The sequence below is a fragment of the Elgaria multicarinata genome, chromosome 1 (assembly GCF_023053635.1).
Source record: "Elgaria multicarinata webbii isolate HBS135686 ecotype San Diego chromosome 1, rElgMul1.1.pri, whole genome shotgun sequence".
Lineage (NCBI taxonomy): Eukaryota > Metazoa > Chordata > Lepidosauria > Squamata > Anguidae > Elgaria > Elgaria multicarinata.
Window position 1 is genome coordinate 81,841,530 of NC_086171.1, and position 21,975 is coordinate 81,863,504.

Here is a 21,975-nt window from a genome sequence, read left to right on the forward strand (position 1 = left end):
TTTTGCTAAAGTATGTTGTCGTAACAACCAGCAAGCACATGTAGTTAAATACCGGATGTTACTATTTTGAGTGTGGACAGGACTAGTCCCACATATAGGGTGGGGAAAAAATAATGTGTAGTGTTAACGTTTCTGCTACAGGTGTGTCAAAAGATGTTGAATTAATTCTGGATACTGGTTCATCAATCTCTATATTGCCTGAATCATTTTATCGGGATTACTTCAGAGACATACCACTTATGGAACCAAAAATACAGCTGGTGCGTTATCTGAAGAACCAAATACCTGTATGTGGTCCAGCCAAAATGTTTAGATCTCATAGACAGGGATGTTTATTTCCAGTCCCTGTCAGTTTTGGATGTGCAGATGAGGTCAATTTGTATCAGAATTCACTAAGGAGTGAGTTCTCAAGCATCACTACTCACAGATGAGTATACCCGTTTCTAAGGAAAAAAGAGTACTTTGTCACAACAGTGCAATGTACAATTCTGGGCAGAATTATCAGTAATTTAAATTTCAATACCCCAAAATAAACCACAAGTATGTATCTACTAAAAAAAAAGAGAAAAATCTGTCATTGCTTTATTATTTTCTACTGTAGTGTTAGCACTCAACAATAACCATCACTCTTCTACCATTTACAATTCTCTGTTGTATACTCTACAAATACATAATTATCAGGCATATATGAGGAAATGAACAATTCTGTAAGGCTTAAAAGTGACACATTTGTACAGATTCTCAAAATGTATCATACAAAATCTATGTGTGTCATTACCCATATAGCTCTGGAAGGGCTGATGCTACATTGACAAAACAGCAAACATCTTTGCAAAAAATACAATACAGAAATGAAGTATGCGATCTGGGCAGAAGATACAATCAGCTCAATCCAAGCCCTGTTTAAATATGCAGATGCTCCAATGTACACACACAGCTCCTACACAAGCAGTGAATTTATATTAGAGGCCACTCTGTGCATACATCCACACAAAGTACACCCAGCAGCCCCCACCCCCCAACACTAAAGTCGACAGGAAAGCCCACCTCAACAAAGGTTCTAAGTGACAGAGCACACAGAGCTTTGGATGAGTCAGTACCAGCAATGTTGTAGGCTTACCAATATAATACCCATATTTGAAGAGACATATTTTAAATGATATGTAATAGCCAACCTTGAGAATGTTTTGAAAAAAACATGAAACATTATACACACAATGAGGTAAATGTACCTTGGTCTTTTAAAGAGGTAATTTAAGTTTAAAGCAACTGATTTTTTTTAACACGTAAAACCACTGAAATACCATTGAAACCACTTTAATGGCACAGTATAAAAAAGGAGATAACTAAAATGTGGAATCATGGTATTTATCTGACAAATCATTATTTTGTTAGAGTAGTCTCTTTCACATGAAAGTGTGAAAGGCTACCAAAATCTGGACAGGCAAATTGAAATACACAATAAAAATCTAGCTCTCGAGGATTAAGAGTCCCTAACGAGTTCCAGCATTCCTTCTATGCAGCATTGTAAGTGATCTGCTCATACGTCATCATCTGAAAAGCAATTTTAGTATTACTAAAAAAAAAAAGTCTTTATAAAAACCCATTATCAAGTAAACATCTATGGTGTGAAGATTTACAACAGTTTGCATCGTATTATACCAGAAACTATTTTGGTAAATCCTTGAAATGATATAACATTGATGTTAAGAGTGCTAAAATATTTTGGTCCCCTGGACTCTTAAGAACAAAATGTTATAATCTTTTAAAAATAATAATGCTTCCATGGGTAAAAGATCTATATTAGCATGTCACGGAAGATCGGAAATCAACTTCCATGATTCTTAAAACATTGCTCCCAAAGAGAGGCAAGCTTTTAAAACACCCAACCCTCTCTGAACCTCCATGCACCCTCCTCCAGCTTGGATCTAGATCTTGGTTGATGAAGGGCTCCTGGATTCCCCCCTGCTCCAGATCCCAAAACACATTTTTACCCTTCACTTTACCTTCAAGTGGGGAGTGGGGGAGGTGGTAGCAATGAGAGTATAATTTTTCGTTCCTTCCCCTTCCCTTCCTCCTGTGTCCAACATAGGGCACCAGGACTAAGAGTGTTGATCCTTAAGAATTGGTATCTTTTAACCATTGAAGAGTTTTGCAGTGCACTGGGAGGATAAAGGAAGAGAGGAAGAAAAAATACTTCCTTCACCTTGGTCTTGCTGCTTCCCCACCCACTTCCTGAAGATAAAGAAAAAGGAAGACTGGGATGGTGCTTTGGTGGCTGAGAAGAGTTGGCTTAAGAGAGCAGCGGATACAGGCAAGGAGAAAAGCGGGGACCTTCTGAAACACTCAAACTGGCTCTGGACATTCCCCAGTTTTCCTGATTTGGGGGAGGAAAACCAATCCAAGGAAAGCCTCAGAGGATTTGTCCAGGCCCACTCCATATATGACTTTACAGGCAACAGATAAAAGCAGCTCTATGTAATATATGCAGACACTTATTCACAAAACATTGCCAAACAATGGAAAACATATGAACAAAATTCAAATTTATGTTACAGCCAAAGCCACAAATAACCATGTACAACTTTCATGATATGCAGTTTGCCTGTTGCAAAGCCTATTTTAAGAACTGCTCAAAAATTGACCTCTCATGTTTTGAACTACTTTACAGTGGTCTCCTTTTACATGTTGTGTTATAGATCATGGATATTTAATAATATAATAGAAAAATCATTTTAGCATGAGGGAATTATGGATAGTCAAGACGAAAGACAACTGCTGTACAGTTACTGTTTATTATTTTTTCTGCCTTCCTGTAAAAAACGATTGCAGAACTTAATTTTTAATTCATATGTGAGTTGAATAAAGGCAAGAGACATTCAAAGTACACCTTGAAACACAAATATTGTACATATTTTCAGTGTTCTTGGTGTCAGCGCAAGATATTATAATTTGGATTTTTTTTCTATGTTGTAGAACTAAACTCAGTAGTGAGCATCCAAGTTTTCTAATTAATTGTATGTGTCAGATATGCTGGAAAATTAAAAAAAAATGGCTTAGAGGTTTCCAGTTGCCACTTAACAGATGGAGGTCTCAAGCCAGACCATCAAGGAGAGCCTTGGGCTGTGCAAACACAGCTGAATCTGAGGCTCTTGCCTCAGCTGGAGATGGCCAGTATAGAGGGTTCCAACAGCTCCACCTATTAAAGGGGAGGGGGGAAGGCCTAGATTCAGTCCCTCCCCAAACTTAGACAATGGTACAGTTAGAACTAATAGTGCCAACCATCTGTTAAGAGATGTGTGGCTACATAGCAGCCCCAGATGCTAGGAAAACTCCCATTTTGCACATGTAGACTGCATCCAGTAAGGCTATCCACATGCATTATTTTCACATGTGGATCACCCTGGGAAAATCTGGGATCGGATAATTTAGCAAAGCAATATTCTTGGAACATATAACATTTCCCCCCACAGATGGCATTAGAGAGCTAAATTTTATTTCAAACAGATTAGTCCTCATATCAAATTTAAAAAGAACCTTGAAGTGCTTTTTATAAGAGTCATTAAAAGTTAAGTGCCACTTTTGACACCACAATTCATTGTGACATACAACTGTGGTAGCATTGAATAAATCTGTATACTTAAGGTTCCTACAGTCTTCAGAATTAAGAGTTTTTGGTAAAAAGAAAGGAATTTCACATGCAAATATGAAATCCTATTTTAGCTAAGAGCCATATTATTTAGTATCACTCTATAAGCACCAAAGTCTTTGCATGTCCCTACAGAATTGCATTAAGATTCAGAAGATTCAAAAGTGGCACTAACTGGTACAGTACAATGTACAAGGCAAGTAATGTTCTGAAGTGAAAGAACAGAAATATAGTACAAAATATAATTGCATATATTGTATATGTTTCTCCAGGCTGAATGAGGTCATGTCTGTAGATCCTGATAAAAAGTGTCCAATAGTAGTGTCTTAGTAGCCAAAAGACTACACAATCTGATGAGAATAAGCCAAGAGTGGTTCAGAATATACAGTGTACCATCATGAGCAAAGCAAATAGCTTAAAAACTTTCAAGACATCCTTCAATGCAATAAATAGTGTGCGCCAGTTCCACTATCTTAAGCATGATCTTCATGTTCTCAACACAACAGAGACCATTGTTAACCCTTGAAGAATTGAGTTACATATTACTGAAGCTAGACTAGTGCCGTGGGAAAGAGGTGTTCATAGTGCACAATAAGAATCTGTACAACTGTTTACTGCATTTATAGAAATCCTGGGCTAATAACTGAACTTCCTATGTATGTAAGGCAGCAATATCCTTCTGTTCCCTCAATGAGGTAGAACAATTAGCCTTCTTAATGCACAAATCAGGTGCAGATATGGACCTTTAAAAGTTTGCTTCCGTATCACCTCCAAGACTACATTTTTATGCCTTCTTGCTGACTGAGCTGTGACAGTGTTTTCTTTATGCGTAAAGCTGTTAGCCTTGCTGCACCATTGGCATACCAACATTCCCGCATAATTTTGGCCATTACTCGTAATGCCTGAAAAGCCAAAAAAGAAAATAGTAACTTTAGTTTGCACACCATAACTTCACATTGTTTTGTTATCACAAACTAGGCAGTGTTAAAATGTTTTAAATTTGTGTGATCAACCGTGTCCACAAACCATATGTGAATCGGTATCCTAACGTTCATTACCACTCAAAATAAAAGTTTAAATTCACATTCTAACATTAAAACATTCCATTGATTTTAAATAGTTTTTAAATATTCCTATTTTGATACATTTTGAAAAATCTCACCTCACAGCTCTGCCATCTGTTTGGAATATTGGGTCGTAACTTCTGTTCACAAACAACTTTCCTCATTTCTTCAACTGAAGGATCAGAAGGGACTAGGTCATAATAGGGTAATTGGTAATCTTCATGAATTCCTGAGATGTGCAAACAAAGATCCAGTGTAAGGTTCTGTCATGACAGTGATTAAGTAAACTGTATTTTATTTCTATTTGTACCTACCACCAATTGAACATCGGCGAGCTATTTCCCAGAACACTAATCCCATTGCATAAATATCTGCTCTTTTGAAAGACTCAAAATGCTTCATGTTTATGGAATCATCAAGTACCTCAGGAGCCATGTACCTATTAAAGTAAAAACCAATAGATATGATTTACAAAGCAGTGCTTTTCAATATAGATATCCATCTTTTTCTTTTGCTGAGGCACTTGACCAATGCGGCATTAACTCACTATTGTCCTAGCTCTACTCCAGCCAAAACTACTAATCAGTGCTTCTAATAGAAATAATGATAGTAACTGGCTCCTGGATACCTGTGAAGAAGTATAGTCATTTAAACATTGACTGCCAGTTCAACAGCCAATCAGATAGAAGGGGTCAGACAATTCCTTTCTATTGATGTTTCAATCTTCTCTAGGTAGGGATGTATGAGAATTCCATTTAGGGGGTGAAAATCCCAGTCCTGGAGGATTTTGTTCCATTTCCCCCTGCTGATATCGACTTGATCTGTAGCGAGCTGACCCAATACTCTGATACAGTTTTTGTTATCTTCTTTAAAGGTGACAAATAGGATTTGTGTGTGTAACTTGTAATTTGCACATTTCATTTGAATTTTTTTCTTTTCGGTGCTTTCCAACTGCACAAATGAGTTCCTCCTTTGTCTTACTGTTATTTCCCACCCCCAGTCCTTCACAACTGTGACAAGGCAAGACTACTTGCATCAGACAGTTGAATCTGTGTGCTTATACACTTGTGAAAGACCAGGGTAATTAAAAAACACACCAAAAAATCCATTTGTGCAAATTTCAAGGGTCACCAATTTGCAATTTGTGCAAATGGCAGAACATTAAAAAATGCACAACATTTCTGGAATCGGAAAAAAGATCCTCTACGGTCTGTCATTGTTACTAGAGCAGAAACACTGCAGTATCCCATCAGGCTCAAATGGAACATAATTCCCAATGCCATACATCCATATCTCTAGGGCTAAAAAGCAAACTGTTGGAAAGGTGTCCTCTTTAGCTTAGGATAGTAAAGACACCTAAAGCTGCCCTGTGTTTTATTTTAAATCATTTCTATGGTAAGGACTTGGAAATCTTTAACCTTTGACATTACTGGTAGTTCCGCTATTCTTTTTAGGAAATAGCATGGAGAGGAGAGAACAGCATGGAGAGATTCTTAATTCTTGGGCCATTTTTCTGCTGAAAACCACCCTTCCCCAGCTGTTATGACCCACCCTCATCCACGTCACATATTTTCCTCAATGGCTATTACACTTGTTGAAGAAAGTATCAGGTGCAGGGGAGTAAAAGCAATTATGAAGAGGCATTTTTCAGCAGGAAAACAGCCCATGCATTAAGAAATGGTTCCCAATCCAAACTGGAGATTTCTGCATACCTGGGGAAGCCAAGAGGTATGCAGAAGTACACAACATTTTGGAAAATCCTCCCAATGTCCATTTTCTTTGTGATTCTTTTAAGTTTGGCTTAATGTACATAAACTGGTAAGGACCAACGATGTGCTGTGCTGTATGGACTACTCCCATTGTGAGAGTCTTTCATTCTGTTCATGTGTTTTGGATGTGAGACTCCTTCTGAAACCACTTTAATTTCCCACTCTTTTTGATTATAATGAGATGCTGGATTGCTTCCTATTGCCTCAAGTGACTGTTAAATGCTCCTCTATGTTAAATGTTCCCCTCAAGTGACTTTTAGATGCTCCCCTACATAGTAAAACGGTGAGGGAAACTTTTGTTCACTGCTTCATTAGGGAAACTCCACACCATTCTCCTTCAGGAGATGCAGTGTATGCATCTCTGCACCTCTGTGTATGCAGATGTTGCTTCCACTCTCAATGCCCCAACCATGCGCAACAAGATCCTGCCTTCCTCCCCCCTGCACACATAGCTAGAGCCAGCAAGTCCTTTGAGATCCTGTCAGCTTCAAGTTTTAAGAAGTTTTATGTGCATTTCTCCTGGCACAAGCCCAGATTACAGTGCAAGGAAATGATAATGGAGAGGATGAGGCACAATTTGGGAAATTTGCACCCTTTTCTTAGGCCTGCCCTATTAAGAAAAGGGTATGTGTGTGGATGCCTTGTTGAAAAGAGGGAGTTGGGATGTCTTCAACAGTTAGTTATTCTTGCAGTGCCTTCCATGATAAGAAAAGGTCAGGAGCACTTGCATTAATGCCGTACTGCAACTGTGAACTGTGCAAACCAAGGGAAAGGCATGGAGGACACCTGAGATGCCCCAGTTGAGTTGTATTGCTCTCCCTTCTGCAATTTTGAAGTTCTCTCAGTCCCTGCTGAGACAAGCCGAGAAGGGTTGTGGGGAGGGAGAGAAGAGACTCGGAAAAGTCAAACTAAAGAAAGATGGAAAACTCTTAAGTAACAAACAAATGTTTGGACTCTTGAGAGCTCCAACCGGACCCAACCAGCCTCCATCCTAAGCAGGACTCATCTGGAAGAATGGGGTGGACCCTCCCCTAGGAGAGACAATTTCAAGATTGGACTGGGCCTATCTGAATCACAGGAAAGCATCATCCTGAGATGAAGAATGCCTTCTGGAAGTCTCAGGAGAACTATAGGCTCATCTACACCAAACAAGATATTCCATTATGAAAGTGGAATGAAAGTGGTATATAAAAGGCAGGAGCCACACTCCTGCTTTATATAGCAGTATTGAAGTGCACTGACAACTGTTGGGGCCCATTGACACATACCATATACTGCTTTCATACCACTTTCATAGTAGATAGAATATCCTGCTTTGTGTAGATGTGTCAAGGGCCTCAACAGTTGTCAGTGCACTTCAGTACCGCTATAAAGCAGTAGTGTGGCTCCTGCCTTTTATATACTGCTTTCATACTACTTTTATAGTGGAATATCCTGCTTTGTATAGATGAGCCCTATGTAAAGTTCTGCTTTTAAGTCTTTCTTGTCTGATTATCTCTGTGGCCACTAGAGAGCACTATAAAACTGCAAGCAAAACGCATACAGAGAAAAAGATAAAACATAGGGATGTATGAGAATTTTGTTTTGATCTTTTTTAAAAAAAGAAAGTACTTGCCCTGTTCACCCCTAAACAAAAATGCATTTTTCAGGCAAAAAGACAGGTTGCTTACCTGTAACTGTAGTTCTTCGAGTGGTCATCTGTGCAGTCACACATTATGGGTTCTGCGCCTGCGCGGGGCCAGCTCTGGAAAACTTCACTAGCTGAAAGCCTTTTTGGGTGGGAACCCCTCCCCCACCGTCTACTGAGCATGCTCGGGGGTTCCTGCCCTAACTCCTCAGTTCCTGAAACCGCCTAAACAGTCTCACTGAGGTAAACCACTATGTAGTCAAATATGACACCATAGTGGGGACGGTGGGAGGGTTGTGTGACTGCACAGATGACCACTCGAAGAACTACAGTTACAGGTAAGCAACCTGTATTTCTTCTTCGTGGTCTCTGTGCATCACACATTATGGGTGAATAACAAGCTGACTTACCGGAGGAGGGTGGTGTCAGATGAGATATGCAGTTCAAAATATTGCCGATAAAACAGCACGCCCAAAAGCACAGTCCTGACGTATTATTATTATTATTATTATTATTATTATTATTTATTTATTTATTTATATAGCACCATCAATGTACATGGTGCTGTACAGATTACACAGTGCTCGAATGTCCAAGCGATAGTGACTGGCGAATGTCAGGGGTGTTGACCAGGTGGCCGCTTTACAGAGGTCTGGTATGGCAATCCCTCTTTCAAATGCCGTAGAGGTGGCAACCCCTCTCGTGGAGTGTGAACGCACTCTTCCCTCTAATGGAAGGTCAGCAAGCTTATAAGCTAGTTCAATGGTTTGTACGACCCATGCAGATAATCTTTGCGAAGATACTTGAAGACCTTTTTGTTTGCCTCCATAGCAAACAAAAAGTCGTTGGGATCTCCGAAAGAGAGCTGTTCTGGACTGATAGAAGGTCAGGGCACGTCTAACGTCCAATGTGTGAAGGGTTGACTCGAGAGGAGATGTCAGCAAGGGAAAAAAACTTGGCAGAATGATGTCTTGGCCAACGTGGAACGATGACACAACCTTTGGAAGAAAGGCTGGGTCTGGTCTAAGGACCACCTTGTCAGCGTGGAAAACTGTATAAGGTGGGTCTATACGAAGCGCTGCTAGTTCTGATGAACGTCTAGCAGACGTAATGGCAACTAAAAAAACAACTTTGAAAGTTAGTAAACGAAGATCCGTAGTTGCCAACAGTTCAAAAGGCTTGCCAGACAATGCCTTGAGCACTATGGAGAGGCTCCATTGGGGAACAAAGGAGCGTACAGGTGGGATGGTATTCTTCATCCCCTTCATAAAACGCTTAACTAATGGGTGAGTGAAGACCGAACAACTCTGAATCCATAGGTGTGAAGCAGAAACTGCTGCCAGATATACTCTAAGTGACGAAAACTTAAGGCCTCTTTTAAACAAGGAAAAAAGGAAGGCAAGGATGGTGGAAACAGGTGCTGAAAAGGGGTTCTCATTCCTTTTAAGCGCAAAGGAAGAGAATGCCTCTCACTTAGTAGTGTATGATTTCCTAGTTGCTGGTTTTCTAGCTGCTAGGATTACGTTCCATATATCAGGAGGTAAGGATTGACAGTCTAACACTGCCGTATCCTCCAGGCTGTTAGGTTCAGTGATTTGACATCCGGGTGAAGAATGAGCCCTTTCCCCTTGGAGATTAGGTTGTGGCATTTGGGTAACCTGATGAACTCCGCTAAGGACAGTTTGAGAAACAGTGTGAACCACAGCTGTCTTGGCCACCAGGGCGCAATTAGAATTGCGTCGGAATTGTCCCTGCGTAACTTCACTATCACCCTGGGGATGAGAGGTATTGGGGGGAACAGGTATAACTGTTGCCCCCACCAGGTCCTTTGGAAGGCATCCCCTAGAGATGCTTTTCCGTGTCCCGCCCAGGTGCAGAAGCGACTGCAGATGGCGTTCTCTGGGGACGCGAAAAAGTCTATGGCAGGTTTTCCCCGTGCCTGAAAAATCATGGCAAGTGCAGACTCTGCCATCTGCCACTCGTGTGTGTCTACAAAACTGCGGCTGAGATTGTCCGCCAAAGTATTGTCTTGGCCTGCGATATGAAGGGCTGATAAAGTCATGCCGTGAGCGATCGCCAAGTGCCAAATCTCTAGGGTTAGAGTAATCAGGTCTATTGACCGAGTTCCCCCTTGTTTGTTGACATGCCAGACTACCGCCATATTGTCTGTACGGATCTGGACTACATGGACTGATAAAGTCTGTTGAAAGGCGTGCAGTGCCTTCTGTACAGCCATTAGCTCTAGAATGTTTATGTCTTTGCCTGTCAGCAGGACTCCAGCGTTCTTGTATCATTAACTTCCCGCAGTGGGCACCCCAGCCCATTAGCGATGCATCCGTTGCTAGGTGCTTGGATGGAACCAGTGGTCGGAAGTCTAGACCCTGCATAATGTTGGACAAGTCTATCCACCAGAGAAGGGTCTCCTTCACGGTTGTTGGGAGTGACAATCTGACCCGATGAGCGTCCATTGAGTTGTCGTACTCCCGTAGGAGCCACAGTTGCAGGGGCCTCATATGAAGGCATGCCCACAGTACGACACTCACCATTGCTGCCATGAATCCAAGTAACCTCTGGACTTGGAAGGCTGATACACTGTGTGAGTGGTAAATTTTGAGTGTGAGTCTCATCAATGTGGTGGCTCTTTCCTCTGGAAGGAAAGCCCTGGAACGGGTTGAGTCCAGAATTACTCCGAGGAATTTTATTTTCTGGGTAGGTTGGAAAGTCGACTTCTCATCGTTGATGTATAGTCCTAGTTTGTTGAGGAGGTCGATGGTGAGGTTGGTCCTGTGAGTGGCTTCCTGTTCTGTACTTGCCACTATCAGCCAATCGTCCAGATATGGGTATATCTCTACCCCACGAGTCCTGAGGTGAGTGCATATGGGCGCCATGCACTTTGTAAAAACTCGTGGGGCAGTAGACCGAAAGAAAGCACCTTGAATTGGAAGGTATCCTCTCCTGTGATGAACCTGAGGAAGTGGCAATGGTCGTTGTGGATCGAGACGTGGAAGTAGGCATCTCTGAGGTCGATTGCCGTGAACCAATCCCCTTGAGAGAGGAAAGGCAAGATGGTTGCTAAAGAGTTCATTCGGAATTTCTTGGGTTTGATTAACTTGTTTAGTTCTCTGAGGTCCAAAATGGGTCGGAGACCCCCATCCCGTTTCGGAACCGTAAAGTAACGGGAGTAGAACCCGAGTCTTAGGGCGTTTGTTGGTAATCGCTCTATGGCGCCCTTTTTTAGTAGAGATATGGGCTCTTGTAAGAGAGCGTCTGTAGTTGGTGAGAACCTTGCGGTTCCGAGCGGAGGGAGGGTAGCAAACTCTATTTTGTAGCCCCGAGAGATGATGTTTAAGACCCAGGCGTCGGTGGTAATGCCCGTCCATGTAGGGTAAAAAGGGGCAAGAATATCTCCAAAGAGGGGTGGAGCGGTAGTGATTGTGAGGCAGTCAAAGACGACGTCTTTGGGCCCCATCCAGCTTGCCCTTGTTTTGCTTAAAACGTCCAGTGAATTGTTGTCTCTTGTACTGTGCTTGAGGTTGGTACTGAGACGTACGATCTTGAGGTTGTTGTTGTCTGGGGAAAAGTTGTTGCTGAGTTCTGAACCAGCGTCTTGGGCGGAAAGCTCTTTGTGGCTGTTGTTGCCCGATCCCCATTTTCTTGGCTGTATTTTTAGCCTTTTGAATGCTTTCCATCGATTCATTGGTGGAGCAGTGGAATAGGCCTTCGCCATCGAAGGGTAAGTCTTCGATACGGGTGCGTGCCTCTTGGGATAATCCCACCGATCTTAGCCATGCATGTCTCCGTAATGCGATGGAGGCAACCATCGCTTTTGAAGCGCAGTCCGTAGCATGGCGTGCTGTATTAAGCTCTTGTCGAGACAGTCTCATTGCCTCAGTATAGAAGATGTTAGCTAGTTCTCTTTGATCATCAGGGAGATAGCCAGACAATGATACCATTTTCTCCCAAAGGAAGAGTTGGTATTTTGCCATGGTGGCTTGGTAATTATGGACTCTTAAAGACAGTGCTGCAGAAGAGTAGATTCTTCTACCTAGGCCGTCTAACCTGCGGCCTTCCTTATCTATGGGCGTGTTGTGCCTTCTTTGTAAACGGCCTTGAGAGGCTTCCACAATAATAGAATTTGGTTTTGGATGAGTAAACAGAAATGGTGCTGTCTTTTCCTGTATTTTATACAGGTTCTCCAGTCTCCTAGACGTTGGTGGCATAGAGGAGGGCAGCTTCCAGGATTGTTGGGTCGTTCTTAACAATACAGGTAAGTAGGGAATGGCGGCCGGTGTTGAGGATTCGCAGTAGACGTCATCATAGACTGGATCGTTTAGTTTTTCTAATGGCTGAGACATATCGATTCCCAAGGACCTTGCCATCCTTTGGACTTGTTCAGCAAAATGTGCTAAATCCTCCGAAGGGGAAACCACATCTGAGGTTGCCACTAGATCGTCCGGTGAGGGAATGGACGGTACTGGTGATGCCTCCTGTGAGGAGTCGGATTCGTAATCCTCCTCAGACAGCGTATCCAGCCTGTTTCCAGCTTCACCCCCTCTGGACAATGAATGCATCGCATGGGTCGTTACCGGGACAGTCGGTACCAATGCAGTGTTTTCCACTGTTTGTGTCGGTTGCGACAGGCGCCTCAGTTGCGATGGTTGCGAAGGCGGTGCCGGTGGTGGCATAGCTGCGACCTGTTCTGGAGGTGGAGGACGGGAAATCATCTCCGAAGGTGGTTGGCGGAAATGCGGGTAGGTGTACGGACGTCCTTGAGGGTAGTAATAATAGTCTCGTTCACCTCTCTGTCTCCAGTCCTCATAGTAATATGGAGGATATGGTGGAGGTGACCAATCAGCGTAATGGTCATGCCTTCCAGGTGGAGAACGGGAGCGTTCACCATAAACAGAGTGCCGTCGACCCGAATAAACAGACGTAGGGGAGCGATCGCGAATGTTCCGGTACGGAGACATTGGTCGATACCGATATCTGTCGATACCGACTGACGGGTGAGGTTCCTGCCGGTATCGAGGGGAAGAAGGGACCCGGTCTGGTACGGCAATGTCCACAGAGGAACCTCTAATCTCTCCCTCTGAAATGGATGCTCTCAGATTTGAATCCTCCACCGGTATCGTGATGATCTGAAAGGGTGATGGTACCGGAGAATCCACAACCTCCTCAGATTGTGATGGAAGGGTCAGTATTGGTAGTGAAGTTGGTGTCGTCCGTCTCGGTATCGACAAGGTCCTCGATATCAAAAGCCTCGGTATCGGGCTCATCAGTATCGGAGGGGACTTTTGTAGTGAAAGCCTCGATACCAGGCTCCTTGGTACTGTAGGGGACTTTGGTAGCGAAGTTCTTGGTACCGGGCTCTTTGGTATCGATGAAGCTGGATTGGCTAACTTTTTCTTTCCATGTTTAGCCTTCAGCTTGCTCTTTTTCTTTTGGGGTTCTTCTGCCCCATTGTGCTCTCTAGCCCTCTTAGAAATCTTCTTCGCTGCTTTAGTAGAAGCGGAATGAGAAGAGGGAGGGGGAACCAATAGGGCTTCACTCCGAGTAGGAGGAGGTTGGGGCACAGACTCCATTTTGTTAGGAGAGGTAGAAACTCGAGCAGGTCTCGGTTTATCTACTGCCACCAAAGCCCTTTCCCAGAGAATCGCCCGAAGGCAGTCTGAGCGGTTTTTTCTCGCTTGCCTCGAGAATCTTAAACAGAAAGCACAGGATTCCACTACATGTGCTTCCCCCCAAGCACAGTAAACACAGAGAATGTCCATCTGTTTGTGAAATCTTTTGTCCAAAGTTTGAGCCCTCCTTGAATAGTCCTATTTGTGCCATAGGCATGTAACAACTATCTAACTAACTAACTAACAATAATATATATATATATATATATATATATATATATATATATATATATGGAAAAGGCAGAAAACTGGAGAAGAAGAAAAAGGAGGAAAAAAGAACAGTTTTTTCAGCTGAGGTAAGAGTACCTAATTGTGAAGTCTCCAAGAAGCTGTTGACCCACAGGTGGTTGAAGAGAACTGAGGAGTTAGGGCGGGAACTCCCGAGCATGCTCAGTAGACGGTGGGGGAGGGGTTCCCGCCCAAAAAGGCTTTCAGCTAGTGAAGTTTTCCGGAGCTGGCCCCGCGCAGGCGCAGAGCCCATAATGTATGATGCACAGAGACCACGAAGAAGAACTCACATATTCCTGACCTTGCAACTACGTTCGCAAAATGCATTTGTTCGAAAGAATTGGCAGTTTAAAAATGTGCACTTGAAAGAACAAAAAGCATTTTAGTACACATGGTGGGTGTACACTTTGGTGCATCACATTCCCAAATGCTCTTTTCCTGCTCAAACAACTGCAACAACAGAAGCTTGCATTCCAGAACGTGGTGGACTAAACTTTGAGATTGAACTGTGAGAAACAATGCGCTTGTGCGTTGCTGATTCTCCCATCCCTACCAAAAAAAAAAAAGGATTAGTTCTCAAAGAGCAGCTGAGATGGGCAGCAAATGGATTTTACCAACTCATACTGCAGTTAGGATCTCATATGATGGAATTAGGGAGAAAACTAAGCTAAATTTTTGTTTTGTTTTTTAAAAAAGAGTATTTTATTATGTAAGACTGCATCTGCAGACTTGAGTTGAACAGTCCAGACGGAGGTTTACAGCCTCTTCAACTGTTGTGAGAACAAGATCTATGTCAAATTACAATACCCTAGTCACATAACTGCTCAAGCAGTAATATTTTTAAAAATGTATAATCCATTGTATCATTTACAATTGTTTTCAAGGCTGCTTACACAAATTATTCTCCAAGGCAGTAGGCAGACATAGATGACTGAAAGGTGCCTGGTCTCAGAGATTGGGCATATCCTTCCTCTGCAGAGTTATTTTATTTGCTTATTGTTGTTTTATCAAACAAGATGACTGTATAGAGGAAAGATGTGGCCTGTTCCTGGAACCAGGCACCTTTCAATCACCCAAGTTGGCTTACTATCTCAGAGAGAAGGCACTACCCTAACAGTTCTACATCATCTGCCAGTGAGACAGCAAGAGAGAAAGGAAGAGGCAAAACACCTTAGTGGCCCTCATTCAAGAACACACAGCAACATTTTAACATCATTAATTTTCAGATAGAAGAGGATAACAAGAAGCAATTTCTAATGGAAATCCACACTCAAGTTCAGACTTAAATCTAAGTTTTCCCTAAACGAGTAAGGTAAGACACTACACTGCTGATTTCCATTATAAGAATGCCTTATAGTCTCAACAGAACTGGAGACTATTGCCCACTTGCCTTCCAAGTTTAGAGCTATGTAATATATTCTATTAAAAAAGAGTGGTATTTTACCTTTTTGTTCCCACCCTGTGGTTTGGTGCAATATCTATTGTGTCTGTAGCCGAATCGTGTCTTACTGCCAGACCCAAGTCTGCAATACAGCATGTTCCATTTTTCTTTACTAATATGTTTTTTGATTTCAAGTCTCTATGAGCTATAGCTGGTTTTCCTGCATTGAAACAAACACAAAGAAGCACTAGTTGAATTTTTTTTTTTCAAAATAGAAATGTCTTGATTTAATACACATGTAAATCAAAATTCATTCTTGAACTTTGGAAAAATTAAATAGTATCTAAAATCTGTTTACTCTCTGAACTATTTTGAGAGTTTGCAAAATAATAAAAAGAGATGGGAGGATATGACCTTTTTGAATTAGACTATTTGACAAATATGAATAATATTACTAAGATGATGAAGCTCTTAAGTGCTTAGGAGAAGGGCTATAAGAGTATTACTGCTACTACTACAACCAAATAAGGCCATAGCTCAAGCTCAAACCTGACCAGTCTGGTTATCAATACATTAAGACACTAGTAAGTTATGCTGTAGCTCAGTAGAATAGTATATTCAATGCATGCATAGTGTTCCAGGTTCAACTCCTAGCTTTGTTGTGGCAGTGTGCAAACAAACACATTACCTCCTGCCCACTCACTACTTCTGCTTTGCCTCTGGTGCAGCAAACAATCCAAGAACGCCCCACTTCTGGGTTGTTGAGGGAGAAGTAATCCAGAGTTTTTACCTTTGGTTTGTTGTTGGTTTAAAACTCTGGGTTGTTTCTCCCTCAACAACCCAGAGTGGCTGGTTGGCACATCACACCAAACAATCTAGGAACTGGATGCAAGGCAGATGCGGGGAGCAGGCAGGAGGCAGTGCGCTTGCAGCCCTGACAAACCATGGGTTAATTCAGTTGACTTGATTAATGTACATTACTGGGAGATTTTTTTATACATACATATATATGAATGAGAGCACAAACATAATTATGTAATTTTTTTTGTATCAGGCCATATTAATAATGCTACAAACTCAATGTGAAGTTACCTTGGGTGCCAACAATCTCCATGTGAAGATGTGCAAGTCCACTCGCAGTAGACAAAGCAAGTTTTATCATTCCTTCCACAGTTACTGTATACCTGTTTAGGTAATCAAAGAGCGAGCCATGCTCATGATAATCTGACACCAGCCAGAGCTGTGTCCATGTACCATTGTCTGCAAAACAGAAGGAATACTATAAAAGTACTTTCCAAAGACAAAACAAAAACAAACATCAATGAAATTCACAAGTTATTCTTATGCATAATCAGCATTCATTTAACCTTCCTCTCTGCTGTAACATCTCAAGGCAATGGAAAGCATTTCTTACGATGCAGGAGGGGAAAAAATGGCTGCAATTTTGCATATACCAGTAGTTTAAATCTCAATGAGATTTAAGTATTCCATGTGCATAGGATTGCAGAGCAATAATGGTATGGTAAATAATATGCTTTTGAGAATTCCAAGATTCCAGCAGAATGCCTGGAATCCAGAAATACATCATTACTATTACAAGTCATTTGTATAATAATATTTCATTCAAAATATTCTCATTGCAAGTGTCTGAATCTTTCCAGGATAGGAAGAATGGTAGCAATTTACTTCTCTGCAGACTCAGGCTGTAGCTAGACCTAAGGTTTACCCCAGGATTGTCCTGGGGTCAAACCTGTTCATCTAAGTGCCACACAGGGCATCCAGCGCTCAGGCAGGGACGAACCCGGGATGATCCTGGGTTAAACCTTAGGTCTAGCTACGGCCTAAGATTACAATAGTATAAATTAGGGGTTTGCAAACTTTTTAGACCAGTGGGCACATTTGGAATTTCGGAATGTGTCATGCTATGGTGGGCATGTCTAGTCAGAAAATATACATTTCCCAGAAGGCAAATTTATGAGACTAGAAGAAAATAATTTGCTCAAGGACAAATAGAAGGCAGAGGTCAGGTAAGAGAAAACACAAAACCAATCTTTTGAACCCACAGCTTTCTGCTCCAACACCCATTTCACAGAACGCTACAGACAAATAACTTGGCCAAGAAACAGAGTACAAATGTCTCAGATATTTGCTCCCCTCTTCCCCAACACAACAAAATAATACAGGGAAACTAGCGATGCTCAGAGAAACACACATATAGGGGGGAAACAGGCAAAAAAAATACACATACAAATTAGGAAAAACACACAGCACACCAAATCAAACTCACAGACCTTACTTTTTAAAAAATAAAAGGGCAAAAAAAAAACACCAGACTCTCAGCACAGGCAAAACACACCCACCCTCACTACCCCACTCCTCTAGCCTCTGAGGATGCTCCCTATCACCTCCACACACCTCTCCATCCCAGCTCATCTGTTTCTTTTGGTGGGAGGGCAGGCTTCAAAACAGAGAACTGGACTGCAGTCAGTCATTTTTATTTAATAAAAATGGGGCCCATTTTTTGGAAATAAAGATGCTGCTGGAGGCCAATGCATTGATTTGCAGGACGACAGTTTCCCAGCTTTTGTTTTTTGTTTTAATTAAAAAATCTAAACAACTTTTAAAAGTCAGAAGAGGCACAAAGCTTGGCTGGCGCAAAGGGAGGTGTCCACAGGTATCACATTGGAAACCCTAGCTATACACATGTACCTGGTCATAACCTTACTGAATGCAAATAAGATTTAGCTCCGAGTAAATACATATAGGATTGTGCTGTAGGAGTCAATATGGGGCATGTAACATGGAATGCAAATACTTGGGAAGCCAATGCAAAATTTATTCCAAATGGTCAAAGGCATTTTTTCTGTATTTAAAATTCTCTCCCCCAAACAAAGCAGGGCCATCAGTATTTCACTCTACTGATATGCAATTGAATTTTACAACAAACAAAGAAAACCAGTAGCATTTTTAAAGACTTCCTAACCTTTATTGTCTGCAGCTATAAACCCAAGTATATTTTCATGGCGTAGCATAACAGTTTGATAGATTTCTGCCTCACGAAACCATGAACGTTCTTCTCTTGAGGAGAAAATTTTCACTGCAACTTCTTCTCCTCTCCATTTTCCTCTCCAGACTTCGCCAAACCGACCCTTTCCAATACTTTCTTGTAGTACAATTGTTCTTGCAATTGTTCTTTGAACAAGTAATGGTAAGCCTACAAAATCAAAGTTAGTTTTACAGTCAGAGACAAAGTTCCAGTTAATTGATCCAGGCCTTATTTGGACACAATGCTACTCATGATTTAGATATCCAAGTCAAGTTTCAGTGAGCCCTAGGCTTGTATATTCCACCTTATCCTCTAGCGTGGCTGCAAAAATTTAGAAGCTTTTGCTTCTGTTATATCGGGGTGGGGATTTCAGCCCGAGATTTAGTGTTACCATGGTTTAGCATTAGATGTAAATGCAGCTGCACTTTCATAAACTCTGTCCACCTATCAATAAAAAAGTATATCTTACTGATCTTATAAGATCTTTATACAAGTTTTGATACCATTTGCCTCAAATTGGTGTCATAACTCAGATTAGACCGGCTTTCACTGAATTACTCAATAGGGTGTTCGCCTGACATGACAGCTGTGCCACGTGTGGGGTGTGTGTGGACATTATTTTGAATATGCAACTCTATCTTCAGGGCTGTCATATTGTGCGAACCCAGCAAGTATGAGTTAAATTTGCATAATCCAGTCTGTTTTTAAGCCTCATATAACTCATGCTTGCGGGCTTCGCACGATATGACAACCCCCAAGCAAGGGCTGCATATGTAACATGGTGCCTGCAAGCACTGCAGCTTGTCGTGGTTTAAATAACATATGACAAACCCTGGTGTGTCATTTGAAACCGGACAATGAGTTCTGTTCTTCCTTGGAAGATTCAAAAGGATGACTATACTTACAAATCTTCTGCCTGCTTTAGTTTTTTCAATGCATATCAGGAGTAATAAGCCCCATATATGATAACAGCATCTTATAAATCTTGGGATTAAGATATTTTTAGTGGGGTTTGCCTTCAATGGGGGTGGGCTATATTTGGGCACGTCACTGAAGCTAAACTTCAGACAAACTTTTCTTTTGATTTGAAATTCATGAAGATATGGATTTTCCTCTTTTATAAAACAGTTTTATATATAAAGTAGATTTCTAGGACCAAATACAAGTTTCTTGGTGAAATAATGAACTAGACACACAAGGAAAAGAGCCAGACTTGACTATTAAATTACACTTTCAGTGACATGTTTTTTGCATCTAGCTAAACCTACCCAACTCCAGCAAAAAACAACAGTCATTATTCCCATGCCATTTAGCAAGCTACTACAATTGCGTAGCAATATTAATATTACTTTTTTAAGAAGGTGATTTACCAGTATTTGGGGGGCGGGGGAACCTCTATTACCTGATCCTGAGCCAGACGTAGTCATATCATAAATTAAATCTTTTAAAGTAGTTCCCTCAGATATAAAAGGACGATCCATTGAAGGATCTTCTTCACTTGGAACACGATGATGTATGACTGTACGATTATGGCAAATATATAGTATCAACATGAGTGAGATGCAAACAAAGCAAACAGGCCCAGCAATGACAGCAGCCAATTCTACTGGTCCTAGATTAGAAGAAAGCTTTCCTGGAATAGGACCTAAGAGTGGAGGAGGGGACAGAAGAGGGAGAAAAACAATTAACATTAGTTAAACATCAGTACTTGATGTTTTGTGAGCTGAAATAAAACTGTTAGAGCAGTATGAAAATGGAACCAATTAACTAGGGAGGTTGTGGCTCTCCCACACTAGAGGAATTCAAAATGCAGCTGGACAGCCATCTGTCAGGTATGCTTTAAAGTGGACTCCTGCATTGAGCAGGGGATTGGACTCAATGGCTTTATAAACCCCTTCCAACTTCACTATTCTATGAAAACAGAATTATATCTCTATAGGCATGTCTTTGTACATGGATTCCCCCTGATCCCCAAATATACTCATCCAGAACATCCAAAGAACAGAATAGAGGTGGGAGAAACATCCAGGTGGATGTGCCTTTAGATGCTTATAGGCTATTCCACTATTTACTTTCAATTTGTTTGAACTATTTAATATGATATTACACTTTGTATATTTTGGAAAAAGTTACCTGGTGTTGGAATTGGGAGGTCTATTTTATTGCAGAGGTCTTTCTCACAGCAATGAGGCATTGTAGAACCTCCTTCATTTGTTGAGGGGGCACAAACAAATGGCCTATCTCTGGGAATCAGATCAATTTCTGCTATGCACATACTATTGCGTACAATTTTGTCTCCCTTCCGTGTTACTGAAGTAATGCAGAGCCCATCTGTTGTGCATGTAAAGTTCTCTTTTGTACAATGAAGGCAAAAACACTGTAAACCTGTAGCAAAGAAAATATTTTAATATTAGTTATGTTGAACATTGTTGGAGTTATGAAATTTAAGTGCACCTGAATGCCTCACTCAATTCAATGAGACTTACTTCTGAGTAGTATAAGACTGTGCTGTTAATCAACTAATAGCTCTGTATGTTTGGAGTAATATCTGGTAAACATCATTCAAGTACATGCAGGGACAAAGTGGCGAACATCTAAGATGAAAGGACAGGTTTCTGCATGAAGCATTCTTTCTATCACAGTTCTAGTCAGTTGACATCCAATATTTGAAAAAGAATATCAGTCCAGTTTTACATTCAGATAGCATTTTGTTTATTTGGGTTTTTTGGGGGGCAGGGGTAACCATAATGTGAAAAATGCTAGCAAGCATTCAAAGAACAATTAAATGAATTCTGCATGCCAAAAGGGGATTTAGCCTTGGATTTCTCAAACAGCAGTCCCCTATATCTTATGGTAAGCCATTTCTGAAACTCATCAAAATTTCAAAAGCAGTATGTAAAATGCACACCCCTGGCACATCTAAAGAAAACACCACAACACATAGTCACTAGTTTAAATTCTAGTTTTTATACTACTTATTTTATTGTTGCATAATATAGTGTGAAAACATAAAACATGTTTCCAATCAGTAAATAAATCTTATCTGCATACAGTAATGCATCCAATATTACAGTTCTTACACAAAAAAATTATTCTGAATATAATAACCATCAAAAAATAAAGCTGTTGTCTATGATTCTTCCAACAGAAGTTCTTGCTATTTAACAATCAGCATATATTCCAATGTCTCCACGTTTGATAAAACATGTAACCTTTCCAATTACTGTGAAATCCCATACTCTAATTGGCTATAGTTGATTCTGGTGCATGCCAGCAGCCATTTTGAATATTCAACCCTTGTTGGTGGGTTGCCATCGTTTGTCATGCCATTCAAACTCAAAACAGCCTTCAAATAACCCTATAGCAGACCATGGCTGAGCTTATCATGCAAACCAGTCTGTTATTTGCAAACTGAGAACTCTGGCTTGTCTCTCCCCTGACACACTAGGGTATAAACCAACAACAAACCATAGTTTATGACTGTGGCTTGTCGGAGGAGGGACAAGTCACAGTTTAAAGTTTGCATGCAA

The 21,975-nt window shown here is 41.2% G+C and overlaps 1 protein-coding gene across 1 annotated transcript in view; it reads right to left on the reverse strand.

The window, feature by feature from the left end:
- Positions 1-549: 549 nt before the first annotated feature.
- TGFBR1 (transforming growth factor beta receptor 1) overlaps positions 550-21,975 on the reverse strand; it is a 35,143-nt gene continuing 13,717 nt past the window's right edge. Inside the window, exons 2-9 of the mRNA XM_063130963.1 lie at positions 20,579-20,830; positions 19,848-20,090; positions 18,383-18,613; positions 16,492-16,659; positions 15,463-15,619; positions 5,028-5,152; positions 4,812-4,942; positions 550-4,551 (exon numbers count right to left, since the gene is read on the reverse strand). Of these exons, the coding sequence (XP_062987033.1) occupies positions 4,426-4,551; positions 4,812-4,942; positions 5,028-5,152; positions 15,463-15,619; positions 16,492-16,659; positions 18,383-18,613; positions 19,848-20,090; positions 20,579-20,830 (1,433 nt within the window). The 3' untranslated portion in view covers positions 550-4,425. The remainder of the gene's footprint in view (positions 4,552-4,811; positions 4,943-5,027; positions 5,153-15,462; positions 15,620-16,491; positions 16,660-18,382; positions 18,614-19,847; positions 20,091-20,578; positions 20,831-21,975) is intronic.